Below are 16,746 nucleotides of genomic sequence, written 5' to 3'. Positions count from 1 at the left end.
AATATTAGCACACACAGAGAGCACCACTATGTTTTGGTGTGTCACACATTAGAAATAGGGGATAATTGCTTTTATATGCTTCCTTTTATTAAATCTCATTAAAGCTCTGTAGGGCTGACATCAAAGAGATCCTGGGAGAGATGCTTAAATGACCACAGGGCAGTGAGGGAGGCATTGGTAGACCTGAGATGCCACTCATGTAAGATCAATCTCCCTGAGGAAATCCAAATTAAAGCAAGGGGCAAACATTTCTCACATTTAGAATGGGCCATCCAAAACAAACAGAGAACCTGTGCTGTCAAGAATGCACAGTACTTGACACACTGATGCTTTGCTAGTGACAGTGTGAATGGCACAGCCATACGGACAACAGTCTGGCAGCTTCTTATCAAGTTAAAGCAATCCTGTATGAGCGAGCGATTCCATTCCTAGGTATTTTTACCCATAAGAAATATAGACATTCTCAGTATGCAAATATTATATGCAAATATTTGGACAAGTTTTATTCCTTCTGATCAGATTTAGAAACATCAGGTAAAGAATGGATAAGCCAAAAGTGGCCTATCTACCAAGAACAACACCATTTAGAATTAAAAAGATCAAGTTACCAACACACCCACAGCATGGCTGAGCCTCAAGTGCATTTCACCGAGTGAAAGAAACCAGATCCCAAGTCTATACAAGTACCATTCATGATGGTTTGGGAAACACAGGCACACTAAGGAAGAAGATGTGAGTGGCTGCTTGAGGCTGGGGATGGGGAACCTAACTACATGAGAGAACTTTTTTCCTTTTAAGAAAGAATGAGATGTTCTCCATCTTGCTTGCAGGGACTATTACATCATCATGTACATTTGAGAGCTGCTTGATAACAAGGTAATTTTACTACACAGGAACCAGGCCTACCTACACCTGACATGGAAAAGAAGGAGAGTCCTATCCTTAGGCTAAGACTACACGGGTAAGCCCCATCTATTCAAGAGTGTCTACATTATCTGGCATGGTATCCATCATCTAAAAATTTAGGTGTGTATATGTATGTATCACATGTGTGCAGGTGACCATGGAGGTCAGAAGAGGGCATTGGATTCCCTGGAGAGGGAGTGATGGATGTCTGTAAGCTACCCAACATGGGTGTTTGTTGGGAAACAAACCCAGGTTCTCTGGAAGAGCAGCAAGTGCTGTTAGCCACTGAGCCATTTCTCTGGGCCTTGCATCCACCATTTGAGCTAACTGGAGAGGTCAATCTAAGGTGTATTACTATTCTGTGGCCTGTCTGGATTTTGGCAGAGTATGCAAAGAGACAAAGACCAACTGACAAAAGTCAACCAAGAAGCCCCCATCCCAATTATTCCCCAAGAGAGGCCACACCAGCCACTCACCTGAGCACGGCCCTTGACCTCCTGTTCAGAGACCGAAGTTTTACCAGCAGTTGAGGCTGCCTCCGCATGCTTATCATCTGACGGAAAACACTGCCCTGTGCTAGGAAGACATCAAGAGTATGGCAGTTTAAGTGTTTGGGATGGTGTTCATTTAAACAAACAATGAGAATCTGCAGCCAGTGGTGCTGGATTACATGAAGGCCCAGCTTCTGCAAGCATGTCTTGACATGAATGCCTATGTGTCTCCAGAGGACACCTCACAGGCTACTGTGACAGGTGCTCTGTAACATGAAGAAAGAGAGCTGACAAAGCCTGCCTGGATCCAGATAGACACAGCAGATCCACAGACTCCAAAGCCCAGTCTGTTCTGAAAGGTGGGACCACACACTGTGCGGCAGTGGCAAGGGTCTGGAGCACCAAATCAGGACCAAGATGGTGGAGTGCCAAGGCACTGCATGTCTGTTGGACTCACGCTCTATGAGAAAGGACTGTATCTGTCTTATTGTCCATTTTCCTGCTTCTCCAGCACACTGCTGGGTAGATGGTATTCACTCAGTTTCTTTTGGAGGGCAACTTGGAATGCACTCAAATATCCTTTGAGTTAGCTTTTTCTACTCATTCTACATTTGTCACGCATATTACACTGGCAGTTTTTATGTCAACTTGATCCAAGCTAGAGTCATCTGAGAGATGGGAACCTCAGGCGAGAAAATGCTTCTATAAAATCAGGCTGCAGGCAAGCCTGCATGGCATTTTCATATTTAGTGATTGATGGAAGAGAGTCCAGCCCATTGTGAGTGGTACCATCCCTGGGCTGCTGGTCCTGGGTTTTATAAGAAAGCAGGCTGAGTAAGCCATAAGGAGCAAGCCAGTAAGCAGCACTCCTCCACGGCTCCTGCCCTGTTTGAGTCCTGTCTTGACTTCCTTCCATAATGGACTACTGTGGTGGTTTGAAAGAAAATGGCCCCCAAAGGGAGTGACACTATTAGGTGTGTCCTTGCTGGAGTAGGTGTGACCTTGTTGGAGGAAGTGCGTCATTGTGGGGGTGGGCTTTGAGGTCTCCTAGGCTTCAGCTATGTCCAGTGTGACAGTTCACTTCCTATTGTCTGAAGATCAAGATGGAGAGCTCTCAGCTCTTTCTCCAGCACCATGTCTGCCTGCGTGCTGCCATGCTTCCTGACATGATGATAATGGACTAAACCTCTAAACTCTAAGCCAGCTCCAACTAAATGTTGTTCTATATAAGAGTTGTCCTGGTCATAGTCTCTCTTTGCAGCAATAAATAGGAACCCTAACTAAGCCAAGCATCAATCCAGGTCCAGTAAAAAGGAACTGAGACAGGGTCCCCACGCTTCACAATTTCCTACCTTAGAGTTTCAGATGTGTTTACAAAAACAAACACTTAGAAACACATGGGGTAATTCCCATATAGATGACACATTAAAGACTGTGATTCCAAATGGAAAGTGTTATCCCTTTAGGATACAGTTGCATTTTCAACAGTTTGGATTTAGATGTCACTCAAAGGCCTATGAGTGCTGGAGAGATGGCTCAGTGGTTAACAGTACTGGATGCTCTTGCAGAGGACCCAGGTTCAGTTCCCAGCACCTACATGGTGGCTCACAACCATCTGTAACTCCAGTTCCAGGGCATATGACACGCTCTTCTGGCCTCCATAGGCACCAAACATGCATGAAATGCAGAGACACACATTCAGACACACGTAAAACAAATACACCTTAAAAAAAAAAAAAAAGACCTGTAAAGAAGAGGTGATGGGACTTTTGGGGGGTGGGGCCTTCAGAGACACATTTAGGCCACTGGGGCTGTGGCTATGAAGGAGATATAGGGACCCTTGCCCTTCTGCTTTGTTTCCCCGCTATCATGGGGTGAAAGACTTCACCACACACTTTACCGTGATGTTCTTTGCTAACAGAGGCCCAAAGCAACAGGGCCAAGTGACCACAGACTAAACCCTGTGGAAATGTATACCCAGATTAACACCCCCCCCCCCTTTAACTTGCTTGTTAAAGGCAGGGTCGTGGTGCTCAAAAGCCCCTGACAGAGGGTTACACATAGGCTGTACCTCTTCTGGACACTGAAGGGTCCACTTCAACACCTTTTTCATAAGGAGTGCCACCATTCAAGAAGAGTTCATATGTTCTGTAAAACAACAGCATACATGATGAGTACATGTCATGGGCATTTGTGAACTAGACTCAGCCAGGAATACTTTCCAGCACAAAGGTATTGATGGGCACTTTATTCAACTCATGGGTAAGTGAGAATCAAGGTGCTGACTCTTCCGTGAGTAGCATCTCAACAGACAGATGTCCCCCTCAGCACTAACTGCAGAAAGTATAGTTTTCCACACGAAGAGGAGGAAGATTCTGATCACTAAAATGATTTGACGTTAATGACATGTATTTCTCAAATGTACTGAGTCATTATGCGCAGTGAAGTCATTATGAATTTCTACTATATTCTTCTACCCCGCTTCCCTCCCTCTCTCTTGCTAGGTAAGCACTGTATCTCTGAGCTGTTGCCCCTGGGGTCCCATGTGCTTCTCTTTTATGGAAATGTAATTTATGTGCAGAGAGGAGTTACAAGTTATTCCCACTCTGCTCCTCGGAGCAGTTTACCTGGATCCACCCACACAGCCTTTATGAACAAGAGTCTAAGTGTTCATGTCATTCTGCAAATTTCCTTCACACGACACTCACTGGAGGTGATTAAAAATAGCTGTGACTCCACTTCTGCCAAGGGGACACGCACATTTCCTATTTCCTCTACTAAGCACAATGGAACCCTAAGCTATATTGCAATATAATTTATATATACTAAGCATAACATAAACTTTTTTTTAAAGTGTAAGAATTCAGGGTTCCCATAACACTCCAGTGGAAACAAATGTCAAGGTGATGTCAGACAACCAGAGGCAGGACTCTTAGCTCTGCCCAGTGGTGAGAAGGCCAGGGGGAAGTGTTGTACAAAGTAATCCTCACATGGGGCTCTGAGACAGGAAATAATCTCCAGATTAAAGATGGAGGAAACTGAGACCTGGAGATGTTAAGAACCCGAACAATCAGCCAGCTGGGCCCAGAGCTCTGGATGGTAGAACTTCCCATCCAGAATCCTAGTACCGGTTTGTCCCTCTGTCTGCCCACCTGTATCCCTCCTGTGAGTTTACTTCTCGAGTCCTTGACTTAGGTCTTTTATTTCCCCAGTTTAAAAATGAGATCATTAACTTTCTTGTTAGTTTATGAGACAGGGAAGCAATCCCCTCATCCTTGTGTGTGGAACACAGGTATTGGCCCAGTCTGCTTTTGCTCTTAGAGCTTCAATTTGTTTGCCGTTACCACTGCAATTTCAGGGAGCTGCCTGTTATGAAGGCAGAGGACTGCAGACTCAGCAGTGCGCCCCTTCTCTGAAGAACACCAGACTGTTTTCAGCATGGTGAGTGCGGCAACACCATGAGGACTACAGACTGAATGTTGTCAGCAGACAGCCCGTTCAAACAGCTTTTAAAACACTGACCTCTGAATGTGTCCTTTTTTCCCATGCTCCCTCAAACACTAAGATCAATATGAAAAGGCCCCTTCCCAAAACTTGTTGAAATATTAACAGAATAAACCTGAGGTTTATTATTCCCTAGGAATTGTCTGCACAGTTGCGAATTTGTGAGGAACAATAAATAAGTCACTTACTTTGCTGGAATGGGAACTCCGCTGGCATCGAAGAGCTTAAGAAATACCCAGCCACAGCTTAGCTCTCCTCGTTCGCCAGTAGACTAGGAAATAAAACAGGCACATAGACACATGTCTCAGCTAACCACTCACAGGCACACACCGAGTACTCTGGGAGGAACACAGTTAACACTCAAAGGCCTAAGCTGTCCCTCAAAGAAAATAAGAGGCATTACATGCCAGGGTTCCATTTTATCTGCAGGTCAGATGCTAAAAGTGGCTCTTCAAATGACAATCCTGCTTTGTCACGGTTGCTTTGAAAGTTCCCTTAAACCTGATCCTTAGGTAACTGTTGCTACTGGGTCTCCAGTGCTATACACAGTTTGGGGACAATGTCAAATCACAGGATTCCACATGACATTCTGAAGCTTTGTTTTGCAGGAGGATGGAATTCAGGAATCAATAACTCAAGGATCCCCTTGCTAGGAAGCTCAGCCCTCCTGCCAATTGCCAGGGACCACTGCTGCTCACGTGGCTCCTCTCATGTCCTACCCATCTGTCCTGAAGATGTACAGGACAATGCAGTAAATTAACATGATCTCCCGGCGACAGTGCTCTGTATAGCTGCAAGGCCAAGTTTATATGTCTACACCTCTCAAGCTATGACCAGAATATGGATATGTGGAGTCACCAGTGTGGTGCACACCAGTGGGTTTAGTATTTCTCATGACAAACATTAAAGCACATTTGTCATGTTCCGTTGCCACTCTCTCAAGTCCCTGAGCAAGAACTGTGACCTACAAAGTTAAGTGGACTTGGCCCCTGGAGGATAGGACTTTCTAATTACCTCTGGAAAGTCCCATGCTTTAGGGGTTTTTGTTCTTTAAAAGTAACTGGAGTTCTATGATGCTATAAATGCCAACAAATACCCCTTTGCCTTAAATACCACTTAACAGTACCACATAAAAATCAAGAATCAGGGCAGTAAGAAGGCTCAGTGAGTCCAGGTGTCTGTTGCCAAATCCGATGATTGGAGTTCGATACTTAAGACCACATGGTAAAAGGAGAGAGGTGATCCCCACAGCTTTTTTTTTTTTTTTTTTACCTTCATATTGTGCCCACCAATAAACATAATACTTTCTAAAAATGAGAATCATATCACTCTGGTTCCTTCATAGTTCCATTTCTGATACACAGAAATCCCCCATTGTGGTTTAAGTGTGAATGTCCCTAGGCATGTGTGTTTGAATACCTGATTCCTAGCTGGAGACGCTGCTTAGGACTGTGTGGGAGGAAGTGGGTCACTGGGGTGGGCTTTGAGGTTTCTAGTCCAGTGCCACTTCCTGTTCATAGTCTGATGCCTGGCATGCCTTCCCTGCCATGATGGAATGAGTCCCTAGAACTGTAAGTCAGAATAAACCCTTCCCCTAAGTTGTTTTTGTCAGGGCATTTTACCACAGCAATAGAGTATAGCTCACCCAACTTCTATTATTTTGCTTGTAAATCAGATACATTTCTAATTGTTCCCCTTTGATGCATCCAAACAGTTTGTCTTTCAACTTTGACATACATACATTTCGAATGTAAGAAATTCCAAGTTCAAATAATATCCCAAGGTCTGGAGTTGAAGAATTGGACCTGATGAAACAGTCACCATCCAGCAAGCAAGGTAAGATGCCAGTTACCTAGGATGATAAGGAAACCAAGTTACTGACAAAAGTGAAGAGTGGGCAGGGTTTCCTGCCGGCCAGCCGCATCCCTCTGCAAAGGGCTTGTGCCTCTGCACTATAATAGAGGGAGATGGGGGGGGCGCACACGGGGGAAGGCTCAGCGAGTACAGAGCTTGCTGCCAGGCCTGAAGACTTGAGTTTGATCTCGGCACCCACATGGTACAAGTAGAGTATTGACTCCTACAAGCTGCCCTCTGACCTTCACTTACATGCTGTGTCAGGCATGCCCACATGGATGTGCTAAAATAGACAAGTGTAAAACAAACAAACAAACAAAAACTTTCTTGAAAGTAGATGAACCAGATTCACATGTCAATGATTACAAGCAGAAACACTTAGCTTCCCTGTTGACAGGGAAATGACCTTCAACTTTCTTCATGTTTTGCTTAGAACAGGCAAAGAAGCAAACTACTATATATGTCAGTCCCCAGGGGTGTGACAAATAGATCCTGCATGTTCTATTTACACTAACTACTGCTGTTTGTAAGTAAAACTAAAGCCAAAGACCAAGGCATACTTGTCCTCATTCCTGCCTTACAGACTTCCCATTCCCTTTGTTCAGTCCAGTCCACCTCCCCGGACAACCATGACCTCCCTTCCTGCCTAGAAAACCCTATGCATTCCCCAAGGTTCCTTGTTCAAAATCTTCCTTGGGCCTAAGGAATGAACCCACTTTTTCTCTCATCGCCATGCTTCCAACATCCTTGGAGCCTCATAAGCACTGCACTCTACCGGAACGGTACACAGAACCCAACTCACAGGAGGCACCGAGAACTAAATACCACAGTGCATGTGGCCTGTCCATGTCCAGTGCTCATCAGTAGTGGAGACTGCGGCTATTTACAGATGTATATGTATGGATTGTAAACTCCCACATGACCAGAACATTCAATAGGATCACTCACACGTACTCACTCCTCCCAGCAGAGCATCCTCACATCCTTGGAAAACAGAAAATCCTACCCTTAACACTGCACATGTACAGCAACGAGGGAGAAAACCATAAAGGTCTGAACCAAGAGACAGGCAGTGCTCCCTGGGGCAGGTGTGAGGGGAACCAAAGGCTTGGAGGAGTTGTGCCACAGAGGAGGACACATGCCACATCAAGCAAGGTGGCTGAGCCTCCAGCATAGCCTGTGCCCTCTCTCTGACCCTACAACTTGTGCTAAGACCTGATACAGTAAAAGGGAGGGGAAGGAAGGGCTTCTAGAGTGCAGTGGAACAAAGGAGTTGGCTGTGGGAGGGGAGCGAATGCTAAAATAATGAGTCCTTGGAGGTAGGAAAAAGTAAACCACAAACAATACTGTAAAAAGTACAAGAAGACATCCTTGACTCACCAGCGTCTGTGTGAGACTGACTCAGGGGTCTGAAGCCCTAACCTCACCCCAGCCCTGACAGGATCTGGGTGTAATGCACCAGTCCCTGAGGCGTTGCCTTTGATTTTTATCTGAGGAAAATACAAGTGCCATTGGCACAATTGGAAGAGTTCATTTTTGAAAAATATTCCAATCCTAATCTTACTTTCTTGCTTTCTGATCCATCAAGGGACATTTCCTAAAATTGAAATCCACTGAGAGGTGACTCACAGTCTCAGTGATTCAGGGGCTTGGGGGATTTTTTTCAAAATCATCAAAGAACAATAGAGACTGTAAAGATTCCCATTTGACCCTATGTATTGCATGCTCCATGCACCACACTTTGAGAGCCTCATGCTGAGTCACACACTTCAGATGACTTACCTGGGGAGAAAAGGTCCATGTCTTGGGCTTTTTGGGCTGCCATACTGCTCGGACTGTGTGGATGTTGCTCAGAACCTGAAATGAGATTTTCTCATTTGAAACCACACTGTAGGAGCCTGAGATCCCCGCACTTAAGTCCCAAGGCGTCAAGAACGGCTGCACTGGATAGCACAGATGTACATTCTCTCATTCTCTGTCTGTCTCTGTCTCTCTGTCTTTGTCTCTGTCTCTCTCTCTCATCCCTCTCTGTATATAGAACAAAGAAAATCAGAAGAACAACAGATTAGGAAGAAGAGAAAAGCAAGCACACAGCTGAGGGTGGAAGCCCTGGGCAGAGCATGTGTTTAGCACATGGGAGGCCCTGGGCTCCATCTTTACCAACAAGACGAAATCAGCAGAGAAGTGTCCAGCTGAAAGCTGAGGCTCCTCTCCAGCGTGTGCCTGCTACCTTGGGCACTGCAGCCCTTTGGTGAACTGCTCAGAGAATTCGGCTGTGTCAGGAGGCTATCTCTACAAGTGCCATGTCCTTGCTTGGTATTAACAGCAGCACTTCTTCTTTTTGGCACTTAGATTTACAGTGGATGAAGTCAAGTAAACAGTGTGAGGATGTGCATTCCTACCAGATACACCTATAACATGAAATCTGTTATAAGTCAGTTTCACGAGTTAATATCTATGATTTTGGTATAAGTTTTACTACTTTGATGTATTAGTAAAAAAAAAAAAATCAAACTTCAAACTGAAGCATGGTGTGGTGGTGTCTACCTGCAATCCCAGCAGAAGCAAGAGGATGAATTCCAGGCTAGCCTGGGCAGGACACTGTCACAAACAAACAAACAAACAAAGCTGGGATCCTAGTTCTTAGGCGAGGACAGACTGGGGGTGTGCATCTGGGAGACTGTCTCTAAAACAAACAAACAAACAAACAAACAAACAAAGTAAAAGGCAGTTTGTCTCCTTTGGTCACCAGTGGTCACTAGTGACACCTACTGGCAGTGTTCTGAACAGAAGTATGGAAATGAGGATCTCAGTTATACACTCCAAGGTCACATGTGGAAGTCTAAGGCGTCCTGCCCGCTCACCACTCTGTCCTCCCAACTAGTCCACCACATTTGGCTCAGTCATGCCTCCTCCATCTCCCTCTGCAGCACCCTCCTTCTAAGTTGTAACTCCTGTGCTCTGAGTGTGGTCCTAAGTGCTTCACTCCTATGAACTCACTTGCTCCTCACATCAACCCCTGAGGACAGTGTGAGAATGGCCATGCCATTTGGCCAAGGTCTCATGACAGCAAATGGTGGAGCTGGGTTAATCATCCTAAGTGAGCTGGCTCCATATTTTGTTCACTTGACAATGACAGCTGGCTGTCCTGACCGCCGAGTATTGCAGGATTTCTCTACTTATCATTCTGTTATTGTTGCTTATAGCAGTTACATTTCTCACTGCTGTGACAAAGCAGCTGACAACAGAGATGTAGGAAAGCAGGGTTCATCTTGGCTCAGTGCTTGAGAGTGCAGCCCACCATGCAGGACTGTGGTGGTAAGAAGTGTCTCTGGATGTGGCCACAAGATCTTGAGGCCATTGGTCACACTGTGACCTCAGCCAGGGAACAGAGAGAGCCCCATTGCTGCTCAGCTCACATTCCCTTCTCCCTTTCATTCAGCCTGTGACCACAGCTACGGGATGTGCCACATCCATTCTGCAGGGCTCTTCCCTCTCTGGCTTACCTAACTCACTCTTCTACTCCTAGGTTTTTAAGTTAAGTTGGTTGCTTGGATAACTGACTTTGAGTCTTTATTCTTCGAAGTATTTGTAGGTAAAGCTACAAATTTCTATTTAGGCACTAAGAATTTTCTCATAAAAGATATATTTGTTTTAGAACAATCATGCAGACTCTTTTGGTACTGGATGAAAAGTAGTCTCTAGAATCAGGGAGAAATACAATGGGAAGCTTTGTTGTTTACACCGGTGTATATATTTATGAAAAACACAGTACTATAGTTAAACCCGGGCTTAACTATAACAGTAGGAGATAAGCATTAGTACCTTAGATACATTAGCTCAGATACATTATCTGTGATGTACTAATAACACATTCAACAACTCAAAGAACCAGAAGTTAAACCTACATAATCAGAACCAGTGTGGTGCATACGGATATGTGTATATATAATTAGGGGAAGGAGAGAAGGCAGTAGTTGCTTAATGTGTATACGTGTGTGTGTGTGTGTGTGTGTGTGTGTGTGTGTGTGTGTGTGTGTGACATACATGGTACTAATAAAATGCTTTCCCCTTACCCTGGAGTGACCTGACTTAGCTCCTAGCGGACTTAGTTCTTACCTTACTACCGTCAAACAGACAGAGGCGCACGTGTCTGCTGAGAACCTGTATGCTTGCTCCTGGGAGAGGAATCATTTTACAGCTCCACAGGGTCAGAATCAAAGAGACACGGCTTGGCCTTGACATAATCTGAAAAGAAAATTAAGCACACGTTTCATTATTATTGTTATTTATGATTTATAATAAAATCAATTTCACAAAACATCTTTTACAAATATAGCTTAAGAAAATAAACACAAATCTGGGAGTAGCAAGTCACTCTGGAAATCTCAGCACTTAGGAGGTGAAGGAGAAAGGCCAGCAGGTATAAGAAAGCAGACCACAAGGAGCAAGCCAGTAAACAGCACTTTTCCAAGGCATCTACTTCGGTTCTTGCCTCCAAGTTCCAGCCTCCAGGTTCCTGTCTTGAGTTCCTGCCCTGACTTTCCTCCATGTTGGAGTGTGACCCGAGAGTTGTAAGAAGAAATAAACCCTTTCCCTCTCCAAGTTGCTTCTGTTCATGGTGTTTTATCACAGCAACAGAAACCCTACTCAGAACAACCTCTCTCTGAAGTTATAAAAACTAAACCCATGCTGGGGTGTGGCTTTTCAGTGACATGGCTACACAAGTCACCCATGCTCTTGTAAGTGACCCCATAGACTGACTGGTTCACACTAGACACCACAGAATTATTTCTTTGGTCTGCGATGGCCCTCTTTATCTGGGGTGAGCAGACATATCTCCCCAGTAAAATCACACAACAGAGATACTTCAGCAAACTGTAACACTAACATTTATTGAGTTCTTATTGCCCAGCATTGTTCTTTATCATTCAATTCCCACAATAACTCAGTGTTGAAAGAATTATTGTTATTATTATCATCAATAACTCCTTTTTTACCTATGAAAAAATGAGGTAGAGAATCATTAAGATAGAGAGCTGGAGAGATGACTCAGAGGTTAAGAGCACCAGCTGATCTTCCAGGCATCTGTGGTTAGATTCCCAGCACCCCCAGGGTAGCTCACAACCATCTACAACTCCAGTTCCTGGGGACTCAATTTCCTCTTCTGGCCTCTGCAGGCACCAGACATACATGTGGTACACAGATATACATGCAGCCAAAATACCCATGCACATAAAAATTATATAAAATTTTTTTCTTCAGAAAAAAAATGACAGAATAGCCAGGGCTATTTGTCTCAAAAAAAAAAAAAAAGAATTAAAATATAAACCTAGATCTACTACAAGACCCAGCTTTACCACTCTTGGGAGTATACCCAAAGGATGCTTAATCATACCACAAGGACACTTGCTCAGCTATGTTCATTGCAGCTTTATTTGTAATAGCCAGAACCTGGAAACAACCTAGATGTCTGTCCCTCAGCTGAGGAATGGATAAAGAAAATGTGGTAATTTACACAATGGAGAATTACTCAGCTGTTAAAAAACAAGGACACCAGGAAATCTGAAGGCAAATGGATGGAACTAGAAAAAAAAAATCATCCTGAGTGAGGTAACCCAGACTGAGAAAGGCAAACATGGTATGTATTCAGTCATAAGTAGATATTAGCTGTAAAGCAAAAGAATAACTATACTATAATACACAGACCCAGAGAGACTAGGTAACCAGGAAGGTTCATGGGGGGGCCACCCAGAGCCAGAGCTCCCTGAGAAGGAGAAATACAAGAGATTTTGTGAGTGAATTTAGGGTGGGTGGGGATGGGAACATGAGCTACCAGGTTGGGGGGGTACAGAGGGGAGGGTGTTGAGGGAGACTGCTGGGGGGCACATTCTGGGGTCTGGTGGAAGCTTGGTGCTGGGGAATCTCCCAGGAGTCCGCAGAAAGGACTCCAACTTAGACTCCTAGCTGAACTAGGAGGATAAGTAGCCTGAACTGGCCATCTCCTGTGACCAGACTGATGCCTGGCTCAACTGTCATCAGAGAGACACCATGCAGCAACTGATGGAAATAGATGCAGACCCACAGCCAAACAATAGGAGGAGTTCAGGGACTCCTGCAGAAGAGTGGGGAGAAAGGATTGTAGGAGCCAGAGGGGTCAAAGACACCATAAGAAAACTCACAGAATCAACTAACCTGCATTTGTAGGGGCTCACAGTCTGAACTGACAACCGGGGAGTCTACATGGGACTTTCCTAGGCAATCTGCATATAGTTACAGATGTGTAGTTTGGTCCTTTTGTGGGATTCTTAACAGTGGTAACAGGGGCCATCTCTGACTCTTTTACTGGCTTTTGGGACCCTACTCCTCATACTGAGTTGCTTTGCCCAGTCTTAATACATGGGAAGGTGCTTAGTCCTACTGCAACTTGATATGCCATGTTTTGTTGAGACTCATGGGAGACCTGTCCTTTCCTAAACAGAAATAGAGGAGGAATGGATAGTGGGTGGGTACAGAGGGGAGATGTGGAGGGTAGGGGCTGGGAGGAGAAGAGGGAGGAAAACTTCGGCAGGGATGTAAAATGAAAAAAATAAATATACTTATTTAAAACAATTATATAAACTTAGAATTAATTCTTTTGTAATAAGAGAAAAACAATAGAAAAGTGAAGAAGATAAAGTTGAAATACGAAGTTCAAATTATAAAGCATCTTTCAGAAATACAGAGTGTATTCTCTGTGATGTATTTGTCAACTTCCATTTTACATGCTTGCCACAGGACAGACACTAGCACTCTCATTTGACCAACAGTAAACACACCTACCGTGCCTGCCTTAGCGTCCCACAACAGATCTCTGAAGGCCAGTTGTGATGTCGTGAGATCTGGCTGTAAGAAGTAGCTTGCTCGAAACTGGTTCCCTGCTAAAACAACACCCCTTTTATTTTCTCACAACAGAGAAATGAAAGCCAAACCCCCAAATCCATACTGTTACATGACAAACTTAGCAAAAAATTTCTGAAAAGCCATGAACTCACTAAGAAATCAATTTCCAAGGCAGATGTACCAGAATATGTTAGTATATTAAAATAAGGCACAAAACTTAAAAGATATAAATATATAAAGATCACCTCAAGGCAGCTCTAAGGGAATTCTAAAGATTTTTAGACAAAAAGCATGCCTGGTTATAATGACAATTCATTCAAATACTTGTGTAAAATGGAAGAAATCTGTAATCATGTTTAAGAGATTTGGGGAAAACATTACATAATTAGCTTTATTTTTAAGTTAATATTTGAGACAATGTCTTGTATAAATAGCAGGCTGGTCTCTAACTCTCTATGCCACCAACGATGACTTTGAACTTCTGGTTCTCTTACTTCTGCTTCCCACATGCTGGGATCATATGTCTACAACTGGACTGTTAATTATAGAAACCACTACTCACTCAAGAAATAGTTTTGGAGCCCCTGCTTTGTGCCAAGTGCTATGTTAAAAGCCAGAAACAGAATAGTGAACCTGAGAGATATGTCCTGCTCTCATTAGCTTACAGCTGAGTGAGGGACTGACAAACAAAGCCTATGCATGAGGTTTAAGGGTGCTCAAGTTGTTTCAAGGGTGCAGAGGAAACCAATACAACCATGGCAGGCATCCTGGGGAAGGATGGAAAGGACACAAGAAAGAGCCAGTCCATCAGAGGTGACCTCAAGAAGTCCTTCCAAGGATAACTAAACAGCTCAGGTACACATGAGACACCTATCACCATGGTTCTTCTTTACAAAAGCTCACAGACAGATGCCAAGCACTGGGAAAGCCCAAAGTAAACAAGGGAGCAGAAACACGAGGTGTAGAGAATGCTCCAGACAAGTCTTTCTACAAAGAAGGGCTTAATAGGATGGGGCTTGGGGGTTGGTCCTTAAAGGCTGCAGGACTAGGTGTCCTGTTAATATTGAATGGGCATGTACCAATAGGAGGAAGGCTAGGAAGGGTTGGTTAAAGATAAAGGAAAGGGCACCTGTCTTGGGGTTTCCTTATGAAGGAAAAACATTTGGCTTACATTTTCAGAGGTTTAGTCCATTATCATCATGGTGGGAAGCAAGGCAGCACACAGGAAGACACAGTGCTGAAGAGGGAGCTAAGCATCCTATATCTTGACCAGCAGGCAACAGGAAGTGGTCTGTTAATGGGGGAGGTCCTTCTGTATATATATGTTTGTCATATTGGTTGATAAATAAAGTACTGTTGGCCAATAGGAAAGCAAGATACGTGGGGCTAGGAGTCAAGGAGGATTCTGGGAAATGTAGTAACGAGATCCAGGCAGGAAGTGACATAGCAGGCAGACTCAGAATATAAGCAGGGACAAGAAGGAAATCGTCCTCTTTCTCTTCCTTTTCCTCTTGCTCTCTGCTCTGGAGCTACCATGTGAGCTTGGAAAGACAGGACGCATTCCGCCGGCATCCTTAATAAGATAAGCCTTATAAAATATATAGATTTATGATAATTAAGACTGAGCTACCATATAAGAAATCCTAGTCATTTGGCCAACAGCATTGTAATTAAAACGACTCTGTGTGTTATTTTGGGTGTCCACATGGCAGCGGGGCTTGGGCCACTGGCATAAAGATTTATCGTTACAAAATGGTGTTAGGAGTGGGATGATGGGGGAGGTTCTTCTGTGTATATGTTTGTCTTATTGGTTGATAAATAAAGTACTGTTGGCCAATGAGAAAGCAAGATAGGTGGGGCTAGGAGTCAAGGAGGATTCTGAGAAAAGTAGGAACAAGATCTAGGCAGGAAGTGACATAGCAGGCAGACTCAGAATACAAGCAGGAAATTGCTCTCTTGCTCTTGCTCTTCCTCCTGCTCTCTGCTCAGGAGCTGCTATGTGATCCCAGGAAGAAGATGCCAGCGGAAGGTGTCCTCGATAAGATAAGTCTTATAAAATATATAGATTTATGATAATTAAGACTGAGCTAGCAAATAAGAAATCCTAGTCAATTGGCCAGCAGCACTGTAAACTAATATAAGACTCTGTGTGTTATTCTGGGTGCCCATGTGGCGGTGGGGTTTGGGCGGATGGAGTAAAGACTTATCGTAACAGTCTGGCTCACTGGGCATAGCTTGAGCATATATGAAACCTCAAAGCCCAGCTCCACAGTGACATACTTTCTCCAACAAAGCCACACCTCCTGATAGCGTCATTCCCTTTGGGGGCCATTTTCTTTCAAACCACACAGCAGAAATTGTGTTTGTGAAACAAGGAAAGGGGCTGGAATCCAGAGCACCACACACAGCCTGGCATCCCTTAAAGCTACAGAGAGGACAAGGAAAAGGTGAATACTCAAGAAGGTGAGAATCAGGGCTGGGGAGACAGCTCAGTCAGTAAAGCACTTGCCACGTGAGCATAAGGACCTCAGTTCTATCTCTCAGAACCCAGGCAAGAGCCAGATGTAGTGCAGTGGTATACACCCGTGGTCCCTGTGCTGGAGGGCAAAAAGGGGGATCCCTGGGCTTGCTGGCTAGCAAGTCTAGGCACACTGAGTGAGCAGCCTTGCCTCAAAAAATACAGTAGGGAACAATTGAGGAGGGTACATGGTGTTCACCACTGGCCTCAGCATGTGTACACACAGGAACACACACAGGAACACACACATACACAGACACACACAGACACACACAGACACATACAGACACATACAGACACACACACACACACACACACACACACACACACACGGGGTGGGGGTAGATTCAGTATCTTCAACTTGTTTTGCCAATAACAGAAAAATTCAACTTCAGCATTGACTGCTTAACTACAAGAGTACAGAGGCTGAAAGTCCCATATTACCTTCATCTAGCAGCTGGGAGAGCGTGGAAGGCCGGAACCCTGCAGGAATAGCTCCCATTGTGGCTAGCACATCAATAGTGTTTATCTGCTGAAGAGAGGAAAATGAAATAGACTTGTTTCCATTCCTCTATTTGTCTCTGTAAGACT

The 16,746-nt window shown here is 44.3% G+C and overlaps 1 protein-coding gene across 5 annotated transcripts in view; it reads right to left on the bottom strand.

The window, feature by feature from the left end:
• Window positions 1-16,746, bottom strand: part of Nphp1 (nephrocystin 1) — a 47,089-nt gene that overhangs the window by 12,553 nt on the left and 17,790 nt on the right. For 2 of the 5 annotated variants that reach the window (XR_003486546.2, XM_027421861.2), the window contains exons 9-16: window positions 16,600-16,687; window positions 13,578-13,675; window positions 10,875-11,003; window positions 8,538-8,612; window positions 6,643-6,753; window positions 5,090-5,172; window positions 3,469-3,545; window positions 1,383-1,482 (exon numbers count right to left, since the gene is read on the bottom strand). Coding sequence is in view for 4 of the 5 variants with exons in the window: in XM_027421861.2 (XP_027277662.1) it covers window positions 1,383-1,482; window positions 3,469-3,545; window positions 5,090-5,172; window positions 6,643-6,753; window positions 8,538-8,612; window positions 10,875-11,003; window positions 13,578-13,675; window positions 16,600-16,687 (761 nt within the window). In the remaining variant the exon portion in view is untranslated. The remainder of the gene's footprint in view (window positions 1-1,382; window positions 1,483-3,468; window positions 3,546-5,089; window positions 5,173-6,642; window positions 6,754-8,537; window positions 8,613-10,874; window positions 11,004-13,577; window positions 13,676-16,599; window positions 16,688-16,746) is intronic. The other 3 variants (XM_027421862.2, XM_027421863.2, XM_027421864.2) reach the window with 3 other exon arrangements.

The sequence above is a fragment of the Cricetulus griseus genome, chromosome 6 (genome assembly GCF_003668045.3).
Source record: "Cricetulus griseus strain 17A/GY chromosome 6, alternate assembly CriGri-PICRH-1.0, whole genome shotgun sequence".
NCBI lineage: Eukaryota > Metazoa > Chordata > Mammalia > Rodentia > Cricetidae > Cricetulus > Cricetulus griseus.
This window is presented reverse-complemented; position numbering and strand designations above follow the sequence as displayed.